This window comes from Mobula birostris, chromosome 16 (assembly GCF_030028105.1).
Source record: "Mobula birostris isolate sMobBir1 chromosome 16, sMobBir1.hap1, whole genome shotgun sequence".
Classification (NCBI taxonomy): domain Eukaryota; kingdom Metazoa; phylum Chordata; class Chondrichthyes; order Myliobatiformes; family Myliobatidae; genus Mobula; species Mobula birostris.
Genome location: NC_092385.1, coordinates 15,823,373 through 15,840,107, shown reverse-complemented (window position 1 = coordinate 15,840,107; position 16,735 = coordinate 15,823,373). Strand labels below are relative to the sequence as shown.

The 16,735-nt window shown below is 41.0% G+C and overlaps 1 protein-coding gene across 2 annotated transcripts in view; it reads right to left on the bottom strand.

Moving 5' to 3' along the window:
• The window catches only part of atg7 (ATG7 autophagy related 7 homolog (S. cerevisiae)), a 180,458-nt gene that overhangs the window by 74,173 nt on the left and 89,550 nt on the right, over positions 1-16,735 (bottom strand). For both annotated transcript variants that reach the window (XM_072280327.1, XM_072280328.1), the window contains one exon: positions 9,837-9,959. In XM_072280327.1, the coding sequence (XP_072136428.1) occupies positions 9,837-9,959 (123 nt within the window). The remainder of the gene's footprint in view (positions 1-9,836; positions 9,960-16,735) is intronic.

Here is a 16,735-nt window from a genome sequence, read left to right as displayed (position 1 = left end):
GATCAGTTTCTGCAATAGAAGAATGTTAAAAAAGTTATGAATGGAAATACAAGAACAGATGTGCAACTTCAAAAATGAGCAACAAAATGTCTGCATGTTCTTTTATTTAGGTCATACACCATGCATGTCAATAAGCCTTCCAGTTCTTTATGTAGGATCAATTCAATGTCACATTCAAAAGCGTAAAAACCAAGCAAGCATAAACACAACAGATTCTGCAGATGCTGGAAATCTTCAGCAACACACCACAAAATGATGGAGGAACTCAGCAAGTCAGGGGAATAAACAGTCAATGTTTTGGGCCGAGACACTTCATCGGGAATAATCTTCCTTCAATCTCCAGTTAAAAAGCCGTTCCACACATCAATTATAATACCATTTATTTTAATGGGCTGGAGAAGAAGGAATCTTGACAGGAAAGGAGAGGGGACCGCGACCGTTAGAGAACAGGAAGAAAGAAGGGATAAGGGAAGTGATAGCCAGGTGAGTAAAGGTAAACGGCCAGAGTGGGGAGCAGAGGAAGAGGGGAGGGGGAGGGAATAAAAGATTATCGGAAGGAGAAATTGATACTCATGCCATCAGGTTGGACTGCATAATCTATGCAGTCAGCAATTATTTTGGGGAACTTAGATCTGTCAGCAAATATTTATAAATCTACCATCTACCGAAGTGATATAATGTTGCATGTAAAGGCTCTGGCAAAATTGAAAACTTTTTGTTAAATAGTCCTTAAAGACTATTCAGAATTTAATGAATGTTGGCTGAACAGTGTTTTTTTTCCTCCCAATCAGAAAACAGTACTTTGGCTCAGTTATAAAAGAAATCTTGAAACAGGGAAAATGTTGTCCTGGTGACAAATGCCTCAATGAAACTATTCTGGAATAGTCAGTCCAGCGATGCACAATACCCACCATGACAACTTCTTACAAAGGAGTTTGAATAGATTACCAACTGAACAGCATCAATCTAACAAATAATCTACAACTCACGAAGACCTCATTCGAAATGCCACACACTGCCTAACATTAATATGCAATAAAAACATTCGTCCAAACGAAATGTATGTTCTACTGATAGATACATTAAATTGATGCTGGATTTTTTTATACACTCACTCGGTGGCCACAGGAGTGGAACTTAGAGTGGTCTGCCGCTGTGGCTCATCCACTTTAAGGTTTAACGTGTTGTGCATTCAGAGATGCTCTTCTGCACTCCACTGTTGTAACACGTGGTTATTTGAGTTACTGTCACCTTCCTGTCAGCTTGAACCAGTCTGGCCATTCTCCTCTGACCTCTCCCATTAGCAAAGTGTTTTCACCTACAGAATTGCAGCTCTCACTGTATTTTTTTTTTGTTGTTCTTTTGCACCATCCTCTGAAAATTCTAGAGATTGTTGTGCATGAAGACCTTAGGAGAACAGCAGCTTTTGAGATACTCAAACCACCCCATTTGGCAGCAACAATCATTCCGCAGTCAGTCACTTAGATCACATTTCTTCCCCGTTCCCATGTTTGGTCTGAACAACAACTGAACCTCTTGACCATGTCTGCATGCTTTTATGCATTGAGCTGCAGCTACATGATTGGCCAGTTAGATATTTGCATTAATGAACAGTGATATGGGAGTATCTAATAAACTGTCCACTGAATGTATACTTTGAAATGTTGCTTTAAATTTAGCACTAGATTTCGGTCTTTTTTAGTAAACATTTTGAAAACTGAAACTATTGAAACAAAAAAAAACAGATTTAAATTAAACTAATAGACTTCAGACTTTCGTCAGGAGCTCAAAATTTTCAAACTTCTATTTATCCGTTGGTAGGGAAATTACATCCATTATGTATAAAGGTCACTCTAATACTTTCCATGAATCACATGTTCAGTTGTTAGACTATAGTGCAATTACCTTAAACATACAAATGGCACCTTAGTACAAAAAGGCAAACTGCTAAATTTCTGGAAACTTACATCTGGTTATAATTTGACTGTAATGAACAACTTGTTTCTAGACAACAGAAAATCTACAGGGGCCCATTTACACTACAACTGTTCATTGCTAATCAAGCACAAGTCTCATGTCTCCCTTATTAAATTCAATTCCCTTTGAATTATGTCCAGACATGAATGTTGTGCAATATCATTCTTTATTTAAAACCACAGAAGACTGTTCAGGAGCAAAGCTTAAGCAGTAAATGATATCAATAAGTGAATAACAATTGATTCAAAATCCAGAAGAGAGAGTGGGGCATGGCAACACATCAGCTGTAAGCTACCCTGCAAGCCACACACCATCCAGACTTGCAAATATATTGCCATAACTTCACCATTGTGGGCTCAAAATCCTGGAACTTTCTCCCTAACAGCATTGTGGGTAAACCCACACCCCAATGACCGCAGCAATTCAATCAGGCAGCTCACCACCATCTTGTCAAGGTCTCTAGGGATTGGCAGTTAAATGCTGAATCAGCTGCAAAGCCCACAATCCTGGAATCTCTCTTCTTGCTATCGCTATCGGGAAGAAAGTAAAGAAACCTTAAGTCCCACACCAGCAGGTTCAGGAGTTGTTAGTATCCTTCAAGTTATCTACCCTTTGGTGGCTCCTGAGCCAATGTGGATTAACTTCACTCACTGCAACACTGATCTGATTCCACACCTTATGGATTCAGTTCAAGGATTCCACAACTCATATAACATATAACTATAAAACAATTACAGCACAGAAACAGGCCATCTCGGCCCTTCTAGTTCGTGCGGAACGCTCACTCTCACCTAGTCCCACTGACCTGCACTCAGGCCATAACCCTCCATTCCTTTCCTGTCCATATAGCAATCCAATTAAATTTTAAATGACAATATCGAACCTGCCTCAACCACTTCTGCCAGAAGCTCATTCCACACAGCTACCACTCTCTGAGTAAAGAAGTTCCCCCTCATGTTACCCCTAAACTTTTGCCCCTTAACTCTCAACTCATGTCCTCTTGCTTGAATTTCCCCTGCTCTTGATGGAAAAAGCCTATCCACGTCAACTCTATCTATCCCTCTCATAATTTTAAATACCTCTATCCAGTCCCCCCTCAACCTTCTACGCTCCAAAGAATAAAGACCAAACTTGTTCAACCTTTCTCTGTAACTTAGGTGCTGAAACCTAGGTAACACTCTGGTAAATCTTCTCTGTACTCCCTATTTTGTTGACATCTTTCTTATAATTCGGTGACCAGAACTGTACACAATACTCCAAATTTGGCCTTACCAATGCCTTGCACAATTTTAATGTTACATCCCAACTCCTATACTCAATGCTCTGATTAATAAAGGCCAGCATACCAAAAGCTTTCTTCACCACCTTATCCACATGAGATTCCACCTTCAGGGAACTATGCACCATTATTCCTAGATCCCTCTGTTCTACTGCATTCTTCAACGCCCTACCATTTACCATGTATGTCCTATTTTGATTAGTCCTACCAAAATGTAGCAGCTCACATTTATCAGCATTAAACTCCATCTGCCATCTTTCAGCCCACTTTTCTAACTGGCCTAAATCTCTCCGCAAGCTTTGAAAACCTACTTCATTATCCACAACTTCACCCTATCTTAGTATCATCTGCATACTTACTAATCCAATATACCACCCCATCATCCAGATCATGTTCTCAGTATTTATTTATTGATTGATTGATTAATTGATCTATTTATTTATAGTTTGTCTGTTTTTTCACACTGATTATATATCAACCTTTGTATTTAGTTTCTTCACTGATTCTATTGCACGTCTACTGTGAATGCCTGCAAGTAAATGGATCTCAGGGTAGTATGTGGTGACATATACGTACTTTGACAATAAATTTACTTTGAACTTCCAATATAAAAAAGGGGGAATATCCATTACTCGAACAACTGTCATGCAGATGTCAGAATCAGAATCAGATTTGATATCACCAGCATATGTCATGAAATTTGATGACTTGTAGCACATTGCATTACACAGCAATAAAAACTATAAATTGTAATAAGTAAATATAAAAATAAATTAAACAAGTAGTTCAAAAAGAAAGGGAAAAATATTGAGGAAATCTTCATGGCTTCATTGCCCCATTCAGAAATCTGATGTTGGAGGGAAAGAAGCTGTTACTGACATGTTGAGTGTGGGTCTGTTATTTGTTATAAAGCTAATTACTATAGTGTAAATGTTAATCTACTTCAGGTGAGTGGAGATATAGGATTCAAGTCAAATAACAAATGTTTCAGTCGTAGATGTTCAGCAACTTTACAAAATGTAATACCATTACATCCCACAGACTTTCAAAGAAATATTATCAGGGCAGGTGACCAAAAGCTGGTTAAAGAGCAGGTTTTATTAAGGTCTGAAAATCTAATAAAGAACTGAGATGCTGATCATCTACACAAAAAACAGAAAATCCTGGAAATAGTAAGTCAGGCCACATCTGTGGGAAAATAAACAGTCAAATTCTGTCATGGTTTGTAACTCCAAAACATAAAACTAATTGAAAGACAAACGGTGGGGGGGGGGGGCCGAAATGAGAGCCTAATTTCATTTTTACTTTAAGTGAGGCATGGATATATGACAGCTGTGTCATGATATATGCAGCTCTCGTATTTTTACATATAATTGTAATGAATTATTTGAACAGGAAACGAATGTTGACTCAAACAATAAAATTACAATATTACTCAAATATTAAATACACAACAAATGCTTAAGTCAATGGCTAATATGCCACTTAGAACCAAAGTGGCGAACATGTGGATTTCTCAAACATAGAGGATTGTGGAGGCCATCATTCTTCACAAAGGACTTACAGGATTAAGAGATATAGGTTAATGTAGGTTAACTGGCTACTTGAAATTGATCTTGATGAATCAAGGATGGCGGGAGTGCATGGGGATGCTAGAGGAAAAAGGGGAATGTGTAGATGAATCTTGAATGACGATTGAGGATGTAATGGATTAAACAGACTGCTTCTGTGACTCTATAACTCTAAATCATCAGAAATTATACCAAATGGCCATTATTAAGGGCCTCCAGCACCCAGGGCATGCCCTCTTCTCATTGTTACCATCAGGAAGGAGGTACCGAAGCCCGAAGGCACACACTCAGCGGGAAGGAGCACACAGGGGTCAGTGGCCCCCTAGGTATGCAAATTGTCAATCCCAGAGTTTGGGGTCCCATCATCAGCGGGTGCAGAATTCAAGACCTAGAGTTTAGGGTCTCATCATTAGCGAGTCCTTGGGTCAACAACAAAGATAGGAGCTTGAAGGTCGACTGAAACTCCAGAAGTTGAGGCCTGGGGATGGGGGGAAGAGAAAGGAGAAGAGAGGGAGAGAGAGAGAGAGAGGGAGAGACAGAGAGACAGAGAGACAGAGAGAGAAATAGATATGGATGGGTGGATGGACAAAAAGGGCTTGATTTGCTATTGTTGTTTTGTTACTGTAGTTGTTGTTTGTGTTGTCCTGATGACCATTGTGGGCAACTGGCACTGATGTGTGTGGCAAAACTTGTGGCCTGCCCCCAGCACATCCTTAGGTTGTGCTGACAAAGCAAAGTGAAGTTAAGACTATGAGCATCTGTTCTTTATCCACCTCTGTAAAGTGTACAAATAATGTGGAAATTAAATCCTATAGTGGGAGGACCTAGAACTGTTTGAAAACACAGTCACCATTTGAGGGATATGAAGCAAAATCTTCTCTCCATGAGGGGTGTGAGTTGTTGAAGCCTTCTTTCTCAAAGCAAAGTCTTTAAATGTTTTTATGGTACATTCTTGGAAAGTAATGGGTTGAAAGACTACTCCGAGAAGAATGAAGGGGCCGAGTGGCCCACTCATGCTTCTAACTCATACATTTGTTATGTTGTTTTACAAGGGAAAGAAGGTTCAGTCCTTGAACTCAAACATGTGTGAACATACAGGTATAGAAATTGCTAGACCAGCAGCAGCTTTACTGACATTTCAACAGATATTTTACTAACCTATGGCTTGCAGAGCTGTTACTATGACATGGTATAAGGAAGGGAGCTGGTTCCCAAAAGTCTTGCATTGCCCGCTATGATGAATGACAGAGATCAAATTGTACCGGTCTCAGAAACCAGAGGAAGCTGCAAAGCAGCCTCCAAAGTAAGCTATTCCTCAAAGATTCAATTAAAACCAGATGTGCTTTAGGCAGTAGTAAGTCAGCATAGATTATCGTACAGTTCTAACTTGCAAGCAACAAAATCTTTTCCAGAAGATGAATTTTGTTTATTCACAAACCCAAGGCCTAACATTAGAGACAAGCTAAATCAAACTACACCCAGCCTGTAGTCCACAGTCTGCCACTGAATCATTTGCACTTTCTCAATACCTCAATTTCTCTCCAGCCCAAGACTCACATCAAGACTCTCTCGTAGCTATTCTCCATCCCCTCCTGTGAACATCTGCAAGTTTAATACGACCCTGTGGCCTCTGCCCTGCATCTGCACTTCTTCATTTTCTTATACCTCATTCTGCTACTGTCTCTCCCCCAACGACTCCACAGACTGATACACAAGTTCAAGTTTATTATCATACCATGTGCTTGTTGCAGCAGCAGCATGATACATACTTGAATTCCCATAAACAAAGAGACACAAATGGATATCTACCAATACAAATCATTGAGGCCCACTGTAGCATAGTCACTCTGGGATACATTCAATATACCTTGAGTCATGAAGAGATACAGCATTGGAAGTGGGTGCTTCTGTCCACTAAGTCCAGGCTGATGATCAACCATCTATTATATATATATATATATATATATATATATATATATATATATATATATATATATATACAGGTGTCCCCCGCTTTTTGAACGTTCGCTTTACTAGACCTCACTGTTATGAAAGACCTACATTAGTACCCTGTTTTCGCTTTCAGGTGTTTTCACTGTTACGAAAAAAAAATTCAGCGCACAATAAAAAATCAGAGCACGAAAAAATCAGCGTGTGATAAAAGGCAGCGCGCCCCGAGCAGCCGCTCTCCCCCAGATTCTCGCTGGCATTGCTTAAACACGAGCCTGTGAGCAGCCATTTGCAAGATGAGTTCTATGGTATCGGAAAAGCCTGAAAGAGCTCGTAAGGGTGTTACACTTATGGTAAAACTAGACATAATTAAGCATTTTAATCGTGGTGAACGAAGTAAGGACAACGTGAGTTTGGCTTGTGGAAGTTGACGAAGATGATGTTGAAGAGGTTTTGGCATCCCATCACCAAGAACTGACAGATGAAAAGCTGATGCAATGGGAAGAAAAAAGGATAACAATTGAAACTGAATGAGTAATGATAAAGTACGACTTTAATTTTGAAAGGGTACGTCAGTTTTGGGGATATTTGCAGGATGGTTTGAGTCCTTATTAAAGAACTGTGTGATAGAAAAATGCTTGAGGCTCAGCAGTCAAGCAAGCTTTCCACATCAGCCACAACAGACGACGAACCTCGACCTTCGACATCGAGGCGGGCAGAGACAGAAGAAGATGAGCTGCCTGCTCTAATGGAAACAGGCGACGAGATGACACCCCAGTGTCCCACCACCCCAACCCCCAGGCCACGGACAGATACTGATTCGCGGAGAATGCAAAGGTAGCCGGGAGGCACACAGCACATCTTTAAGAAAAAAGCCGAAATAAACATGCTAATTAATTAGGTGCTGCCGACACGTAATTGTCGGCCCAGATCAGGGACGATGCAATCGGAAATCAGCACTGATCTGGGCCGACAATTACGTGCCGGGCAGCACCTAATTAATTAGCATGTTTGTTTTAGTTTTTTTCTTAAAGATGTGCTGTGTGCCTCCCGGCTACCGCTGGACCCCTGCGTACTTCGCGGCAATGTATCGCTCAGAGGCCTGGAGGGTGGGGGGCCACTGCATCACCCAAACTCCGACGACTCAGCCTAACACACCATCATCAGTGTGCTCCACGCTGTCCTGATTCCAGCAAGCCATACTACACTGTACAACATTATTTCTACTTTATATAGGCTGTGTATTTTTACGTGTTACTTGGTATGATTTGGCAGTTTCATAGATTAAAGGTTACTGGACAGCGCTTGCGCCGTGTTTTTGCCAACAGCGCTTCTGCGAGATTTTCTAACGACGGCACTTGCGTGAGATTTTTGCTCCAGAGAACAATTCAGTAATGATTGTGGAAAAGTATTTCTACTTTATATAGGCTGTGTATTTATCATATCATTCCTGCTTTTACTATATGTTACTGTTATTTTAGCTTTTATGTGTTATTTGGCATGATTTGGTAGGTTATTTTTGGGTCTGCGAACGCTCTCAAAATTTTCCCATATAAATAAATGGTAACTGCTTCTTCGCTTTACGACATTTCGGCTTACGAACCGTTTCATGGGAATGCTCTACCTTCGGATGGTAGGGGAAACCTGTATAGCTGTACCGTGGACAGCATTCTGACAGGCTGCATCACTGTCTGGTATGGAGGGGCTACTGCACAGGACCGAAAGAAGCTACAGAAGGTTGTAAATCTAGTCAGCTCCATCTTGGGCACTAGCCTACAAAGTTCCCAGGACATCTTTAGGGAGAGGTGTCTCAGAAAGGCAGCGTCCATTATTAAGGACCTCCAGCACCCAGGGCATGCCCTTTTCTCACTGTTACCATTAGGTAGGAGGTACAGAAGCCTGAAGGCACACACTCAGCGATTCAGGAACAGCTTCTTCCCCTCTGCCATCCGATTCCTAAATGGACATTGAATTTTTGGACACTACTTCATTTTTTAAAAATATAATTTATTCAATATATGTAATTGATTTACTTGCTTATTTATTATTATATTTTATTTTATTTATTATTATTATTTTTGTTTTCTCTCCTAGATTATGTATTGCACTGAACTGCTGCTACTAAGTTAACAAATTTCACGTAACATGCCAGTGATACTAAATCTGATTCTGATTATAGCAATCCTATACTTATGTAATTTTTTTCAATTTTTCTCATATTTTTATCAACTCCCCCTTTATTCTCTAGCCCACCCACACACTACAGCAGGGTTTCTCAACCTGAGGTCCACGGACCCCTTGCTTAATGGTATTGGTCCATGGAATAAAGTGGGTCGGAAAACCCCGCACTAGAGGCAAATTTACAGTGGCCAATTAACCTATCAGCCTGCATGCCTTTGGGAAGGATGCAGGATATCTGGATGAAATCTACGTGGCCACAGGGAGAATGTGCAAGCCCCATAGTGATAGCTCATGAGGTCAGCATTGAAGGTGGATCGGTAGTAGTGTGAGGCAATGGCTCTAATAGCTGTGTGACTGCTGTCCAAAATACAACCCCTTTCAGTCAATGCAACACACTAATAAGTACTTTATCTTTTCTCAAGAGGAAGATGATTCACAGGAGCCAACACAGTTTAATCAACACACTTCCTCAAGTTGAACCAAATCCCAATGCTAACCAATATTGCAACATCAGATGCAGTACCAGTGTTTCACTGTGCCAGTTAATATAACTTAGTCTCATGGGCTCAGCCTTTACACAATGTCGTCACAAGTTCCACAAAATACAATGAAGGTCAAAGAACACAAAGGTCCCGTTCTTCAACTTTCACCTTTGTAAAAGCCAAAATAAAGGTTATATGTTAATAGATTTGCATTTCAGAATACAAAATTTGGAGAACACCTAAAAACAAAAAGAAAGGCAGCTACTTACAGGAATATTCAAACTGAAACATGTTACTTTTAGTTCTAAATTCTGGAATTTACAAGCTGAGTAAGAAAAATTCTGCTTTGTTATAGTTTGAAAGAGACATCATGAACATGATAGCCAAAACAATTACCTCAGCAGCCTGGGTTTCCTGATGTAAAAGAGTCAGTCCAGTGAGATCTTCCAGGAAAGAATGAGAAGAGTTGAAAACATTAGCTAGGAACTGAAAGCCTTCTTTTTCAAAATGGTCCAGGACCTGTAAACAGGCAAAAGGACATTATGGTTTGAATAAATAGCAAGCGCACAAAAACAGAATATAAGTATTAAAACATTTGCATGGTAACCTCGCAAGTGATGTCATAAGAAACTATAACTTGCTCCAAAATGCACCTAAAACTAACAACTGGAACCTCCTACTTTTGGGTTTTTCTTGCCTGGTAACAAATAACAAAGTCTGAAGCTTCAAGCAGAATGAACTCTCAAACACATACAACCTGGTTACTGAATAATCATACTTTTGGACATTAAATATGTAGCGTTGTTACATGAAACATTCTGTGATAGACATCTATTTTGAGATAAATTCTCTGATGTTTCGTACACAAAATATATAGTGAGAAATATAAAATGGAGGCATAAATCGTAGCCTGTTTCTGCATTTTAATTATTTACTTTAATTTAATCTCTCTGAACTTTTAACAGGTATGGTCAGAAACCTGAACAGGTTAGGGCTGGGCCTACTCCACACCACTCACAAATGAAGTTTATCTATACCACAGAATTCTGCTCATCCTAGAAAACCAACATTGGCCACTTAATCACAAACAAGAGAAAATTTGCAGATGCTGGAAATCCAAAGCAACACACACACACACACACACACACACACACACACAAAATGCTGGAGGAACTCAGCAGGCCAGGCAGCATCTATGGAAAAGAGTGAACAGTCAATATTTTGGGCCAAGACCCTTCATCAAGAGTAAGGAGTCCTGAGGAAGGATTTTAGCCCGTAAAGTCTACTGTTTACTCTTTTCCCTAGGCGTTGGTTGGCTACTTAACATCTGCCAGAATGCAATAGATTCTATACATTGTTGTCAGAATCCTGGGTGCACCTTGCTATGCCTTGACTCAGTACCCAACAAAGCCCTTGCACTGAATGCAATAGATTCTATACATTGTTGTCAGAATCCTGGGTGCACCTTGCTATGCCTTGACTCAGTACCCAACAAAGCCCTTGCACTGATCTGCTTCCTTTCCTAAGTACCCGGAGAATTGGAAACACTGACCCTGCTCTCTGCATATTCCAACTTCCTGACACTTTTTTGATCTACAAACTGAACATGCTTAGCTCTCGCTGGTAATACTCGAGACTGCTAACAATATTGACTGATGGTCATCAGGTTTAGGCCGGCTGGTGGCGCAATGGCATCAGCGCCGGACTCCGGAGCGAAGGCTCCCGAGTTCGAATCCGAGTCGGGCCACCCCCCCGAGCACGCCTTCCATCCGTGCCGGGTTGAGCGTCGAGCTAGCCACTTGGCTTCGTAAAAACAAAAAGGGTTGAGTCAGGAACATTCATATCGTGACCTGGTTAATCCAAAAGGAGACCAATCCTGACACCACATGCCAGACAAGAATGGCTGACTGTCTGGTGTGACACGCTAAAAAAAAAATCAGATTTCTAAAGAATATTTCAGGAAGGTGGACTGTTTCTCTAAAAGAAATATGTTTGCTGATCCATTGACCAAAATGGATAAAATGCAACATGGCTACACAGTGGAAAAAGGCATAATTTTTTTTAAGAGAAACACAGTATTTTATCACTGCATATCAGAGTGCTACTTTGTAATATGGGATTAATATCCATTGCCTTAGCTCAAGCAATAGTCATAGAGCAACAGACCACTATAGCACAAAAATAGGATGAGAGGGGCATACATACTTCCAAATCTCTCTTAAACATTGAGATCAAACTCGCATCAACTCCTTTTACTGGCAGCCCGCTCCACACTCTGTCTCATGTAGGTTTCATATCAGGCTTACTTTCCTTTGTCCCTCAGTATTGACAACAATTCCACTCTTGCTCTGCATGGCCAATATGGGACTTAGAGTCACTGTCACAGGTGGGGGAGGGCAGTGGTTTTGGAGACGGTCATGCTTTGTTTAAACTCAAAGTTCTCAACACCATCCAGAATGCGCCTTCTGCATTTTGAGTGGGAAATTTCTACGTGTTGATGGGATGTCACATGCTTAAGAATGTCTTTTCTTTTGTCTGCCTGATAATCACTTGCTGTGGTTGAGCTTGGACGAGAGTTTGTGTTCTTGTGTTGTGTGGGCAAATGACATCATCTCCTCCTTGGATCCAGACAATTAGAGCCTCTCAGCTCAGACTGATGACTTGAGAAAGGAAGTTGTTGTTCATTCACTTATTCTGCTTATGGATTTGCAGGGGAGAGCATTGGCCTGAGGTGCCTGCTCTGGGTAGGAGTGTATAGGAGGGCAGAGATCTGTTTTCCATTAGACAATGACCTCTGCGTCAGATTTTAGGTCTTGATTTTTAAACCTGCTTTTTGTGGAGAAAGCCTGACAGCTAACCTCTTTCATACAGACCTTCTACCCTGTGTGGCACACACAAACAGTCTTGTGGCCACCAATCTCACACACACACACACTCAACTGAAACTCACTCAACTTTGGGGTTTTGATGTTTCTCTCATTCATTCTTTGGTTTTTTTTCCTGTTTCGTGGATGTCTGTGAAGAGTAAAAATTTCAGGTGGTATACTGTATAGACTCTCTGATATTAAATTGAACCACTGAACTACAACGTGAAATAAGTGCCAATAAAACAATAACAAAAAACTAGCAAGTGCCTCCACTGCTGCGCAGTATCCCATTCAGTGCCACTTTCAAATTCTGTGCTTCCAGAAATTGACCTGAACCAAAAAGAACGAAAAACTGATTCGATTGCTACACAGAACCACTATGGCCAACATGAAAAATGAGAATTAATAACCTCCCTCACTCAAAATGAAGCTGAACTATTAACGTTAAATATACTCAGTCAAGTCATGGTCTATCAATAAACCAGGTAAGCAATGGTGATCGTGTAAACAGAAAATCTGCATTGATTTGTTAATGGAAGGATAAGTTCCTTTACACTGTTCATGCACTCAATGTCCTAAAGGCAGTGACTCACATCTGGTTTTTGTTCCAGGGACACGAGCACCTAGATAGCACTTCATCCTAATTGTTATAGTTGATATGCAGACCCCCACTGTTGAGATTCACAATTGTGACCACTTTCAACCCCCACCTCCACAAGCTAATTTTCATGGGCAATTTTCCTTATTAGATATTAAAGGTTCAAAGGTTCATTTATCATCAAAGTATGTGTGCAGTATACAACTCTGAGATTTGCCTTCTCCAGGTAGCCACAGAACAAAAAAAACCATGGAAGTCGTTCAAAGAAAAACATCAAACCCCTTCTCTCCACACAAAAAAAACACATTGAGGAAACGACAAGAACATCAAACCCCAACTGCACCCCACACAATAAAAACTGACAAATCACACCAAATGGGAACAAGAACGGCAACATGATCATCAAACCCCGCACTCGAAAAAATCACGCGAACAGCAACCACAATATCAAACCTCAAACCCTCCCGCACAAAAAAACTAATAAACCTACAAGAATACAGAATTGAACAAGAAGAATATAATGAAAGAATGGCATTTAAATACAAATGATACAAGTTCACAGATTTTATAGTTACATAATTAGTAAGACAGATGTGGCCTTATTGACTTCAATCAAATTTGTCAGTGAATAAAATCAGCATTCGATTATGCAAATATATCTATTACCATACACTCATCTTCACTTTGATTGATTAGCTGTGTTTTTTAAATGACCTTAACTCTATGATCTCAAATTTAAGGATAAAAATTAATACTCTGGACAGAACCACTTTCTGAAATTGCACATAACATAAATAATGCGGACTTAGCAATTCTGAGGCATGGGCTGTGCCTCATTTTGACATTTATCCCAACACTCATTACAAAACTTAGATAGACTTGGTTTCTGGAATTTTCTCAACTTGGCATTGTGTGCCATGCCAATTTATAATAGTTACCAGATAGTTCTGTGCCTCAAATAGAATTGCACATCTAATGACACTTGTTCAAGTCCAGATCTGGTGAACTTCTACTGAATCGCTCCAAAGGCTTGGAAGCTAAATGCTCTGCTTAGTAGAAAACAGATTCATAGTTGAAGTCAGATATGGTGATTTTTAGTATGATGGTTTTGAGATGATTGCAGGGATATGCCGTGAATTGTAGTCAATAAGTACAAGTTGTGAATGTGGACAGGTTACTAAGCCCAGCATAATCTGTCTGAAGTGCAGGTATCTCTCGTGACTGTAATCTGTAGCTCAGCTATGAGGCTTGCAGCTGACTACCCAAAAGGCCTACACCAGTTTAAAGATGCGAATAGCACAGCAGTTACCCTATCCGCATTTGGCTCCTCCAGTGCAGAGGAGCTACCATTGTTTGGATTGTTAAGAAGGCGTATGGTGTAAGTGGTTAAGGCATTGGATTAGCTACCTGAAGGTCGTGAGTTCAAGCCCCAGCCGAGGCAATGTGTTTTGTCCTTCAGCAAGGCACTTAATCACACATTGCTCTGCGATGACACTGGTGCCAAGCTGTATGGGTCCTAATGCCCTTCCCTTGGACAACATTGGTGTCGTGGAGAGGGGAGACTTGCAGCATGGGCAACTGCTGGTCTTCCATACAACCTTGCCCAGGCCTGCGCCCTGGAGAGTGAAGACTTTCCAGGCGCAGATCCGTGGTCTCGCAAGACTAATGGTGTGTTGGCCTCCATTAGTCAGAGGACTGAGTTAAAAAGCCATGAGGTAATGCTGCAGTTGCATAAAACCATGGTTAGACCACACTTGGAATATTGTGTGAGCACTGATAGCCTCACTATAGAAAGCAGAGAATGATCAGGATGCTGTCTGGATTAGACACACGTCCTGTGTGGATAGGCTGAGCGAGCTGGGGCTTTTCTCTTTGGAGTGAAGTAGGGTGAGAGGTACTTGATAGAGGTGTATAAGATGGTAAGAGGTATAGATTGAGAGAGCATCTAGCGCCTTTCTCCCAGGGTGGACATGGCTAATATGAGAGGGCATCATTTTAAGGTGATTGGAGGAAAGTATAGGGGGCATGTCAGAGGTAAGTTTTTTTTTATACAGAACATTGTAGGTGCTGCCAAGGGTGGTGAAAGAGGCAGATACATTAGGGACATTTAACTAACTCTTAGACAGACACATGGATGAAAGAAAAATAGAAGGCTACGTAGGAGGGAAGGATTAGATTGATATTAGAACAAGTTGGAGCATCAGCACCATGTCATGGACTGAAGGACCTGTACTGTGACAGAACATAGAACAGTACAGCTCAGTACAGGCCCTTCTTGCAGGACGCAACACTACCTCATCTAACAGTCTGAGAGAATCAAACTAAAAGCTTTACACAGCAGTCTAAGCTAGTTAGGACATCAACTTGTTTTGGTTATTTTATAGGTCTACCAGGTAATTCAATAAAGTCTATGATTTGATTCCCTCATCCTGTGATAAACCGATTTCTGTCTGGAGGGTGAATGGGGAGAGTTTGAAGTTCTGTGACATTGTTATAAATAGGTTCGATGTTTTCATTGCATTCTTGGTTGCCAATTGCTCTGTTGACCCCACTTGATGAAAAAGTCTGTGAGCAGTGGTGTTCCACAAGGGTCAGTGCTGGAATCTCAATAAATGACTTGGATGTAAATGTAGGTGAGCAGATTAGCAAGTTTGCAAATGACACAAAAATTGGTGGAGGTCCAAATACTGAGGATGGTTGTCAAAAGATCCAGCAGGATATAGACCTATTGGAAATGTGGACAGAGAAATGGCATATGGAGATAAAACACAAAAAAAAATCTGCAGATGCTGGAAATCCAAAGCAATACACACACAATGCTGGAGGAACTTGGCAGGACAGGCTGCATCAATGGAAATTAATAAACAGTCCACAGTTCATGCTGAGAACCTTCTTGAGGACTGAGAAGGAAGGGGGAAGATGCCAGAACAAAAAGTTGGGGGAAGGTGAAGGAGGCTAGCTAGGTGGTGATAGGTGACACCAGGTGGGTAGAAAAGGTAAAGGATGGAGAAGAAGGAATCTGATAGGACAGTAGAGCGGACCATAGGAGAAAGGGAAGGAGGATGGGATCCGGGGGGAAATGATAGGCAGGTGAGAAGAGGTAAGAGGCCAGAGTCAGGAACAGATTAATCTAGACGAGTCTGAGATGTTGCACTTTGGGAGGCCAAACGCAAGACTGAAGTATACATTAAGCGGCAGAACTCTTAGGAGCAATGATGAGCAGAGGGATCTTGGAGTACAAGTCCATGGCTGCTTGAAGGTGGCAACACAAGTAGACAGAGTGGTAACAGTGGTGTACAGCGTACCTGACTGCCAGTTGGGGTGCTGAGTATAAATGTCAGGAAGTCATGACACGTCTGTATAAGACTTTGGTTGGGCCACGTTTGGAGCATTGTGCACAGTTCTCGTCATGACACAAAGGGAAGGAGGTGAAGACTTCTTTGAGGGTGTTCAGAAAAGGTTCACCAGGATGTTGCCTGGAATAAAGAGTATTAGCTCTAAGGAGAGGTTGGACAAACACGGATGGTTTTCTCCGGAATGTTGAAGGCTGAGGAGTGATCTGATCGAAGCGTAGAATATTCTGAGAGGCAATGCAGAATATTATGGAGATTAGAAAAATAGAGGGCTATAGGTAAGCCTAGGTAGTTCTAAGGTAAGCCTAGGTAGTTCTAATGTAAGGACATATTCGGCACAGCTTTGTGGGCTGAAGGGCCTGTATTGTGCTGTAGGTTTTCTATGTTTCTATGCAGAGATAGGATAGATAGTCAAAGTTTTTGCTCTCAGGTTCATTCATTCATTATATGCCGTGGCGTGAGTGATCACGGTCTCGA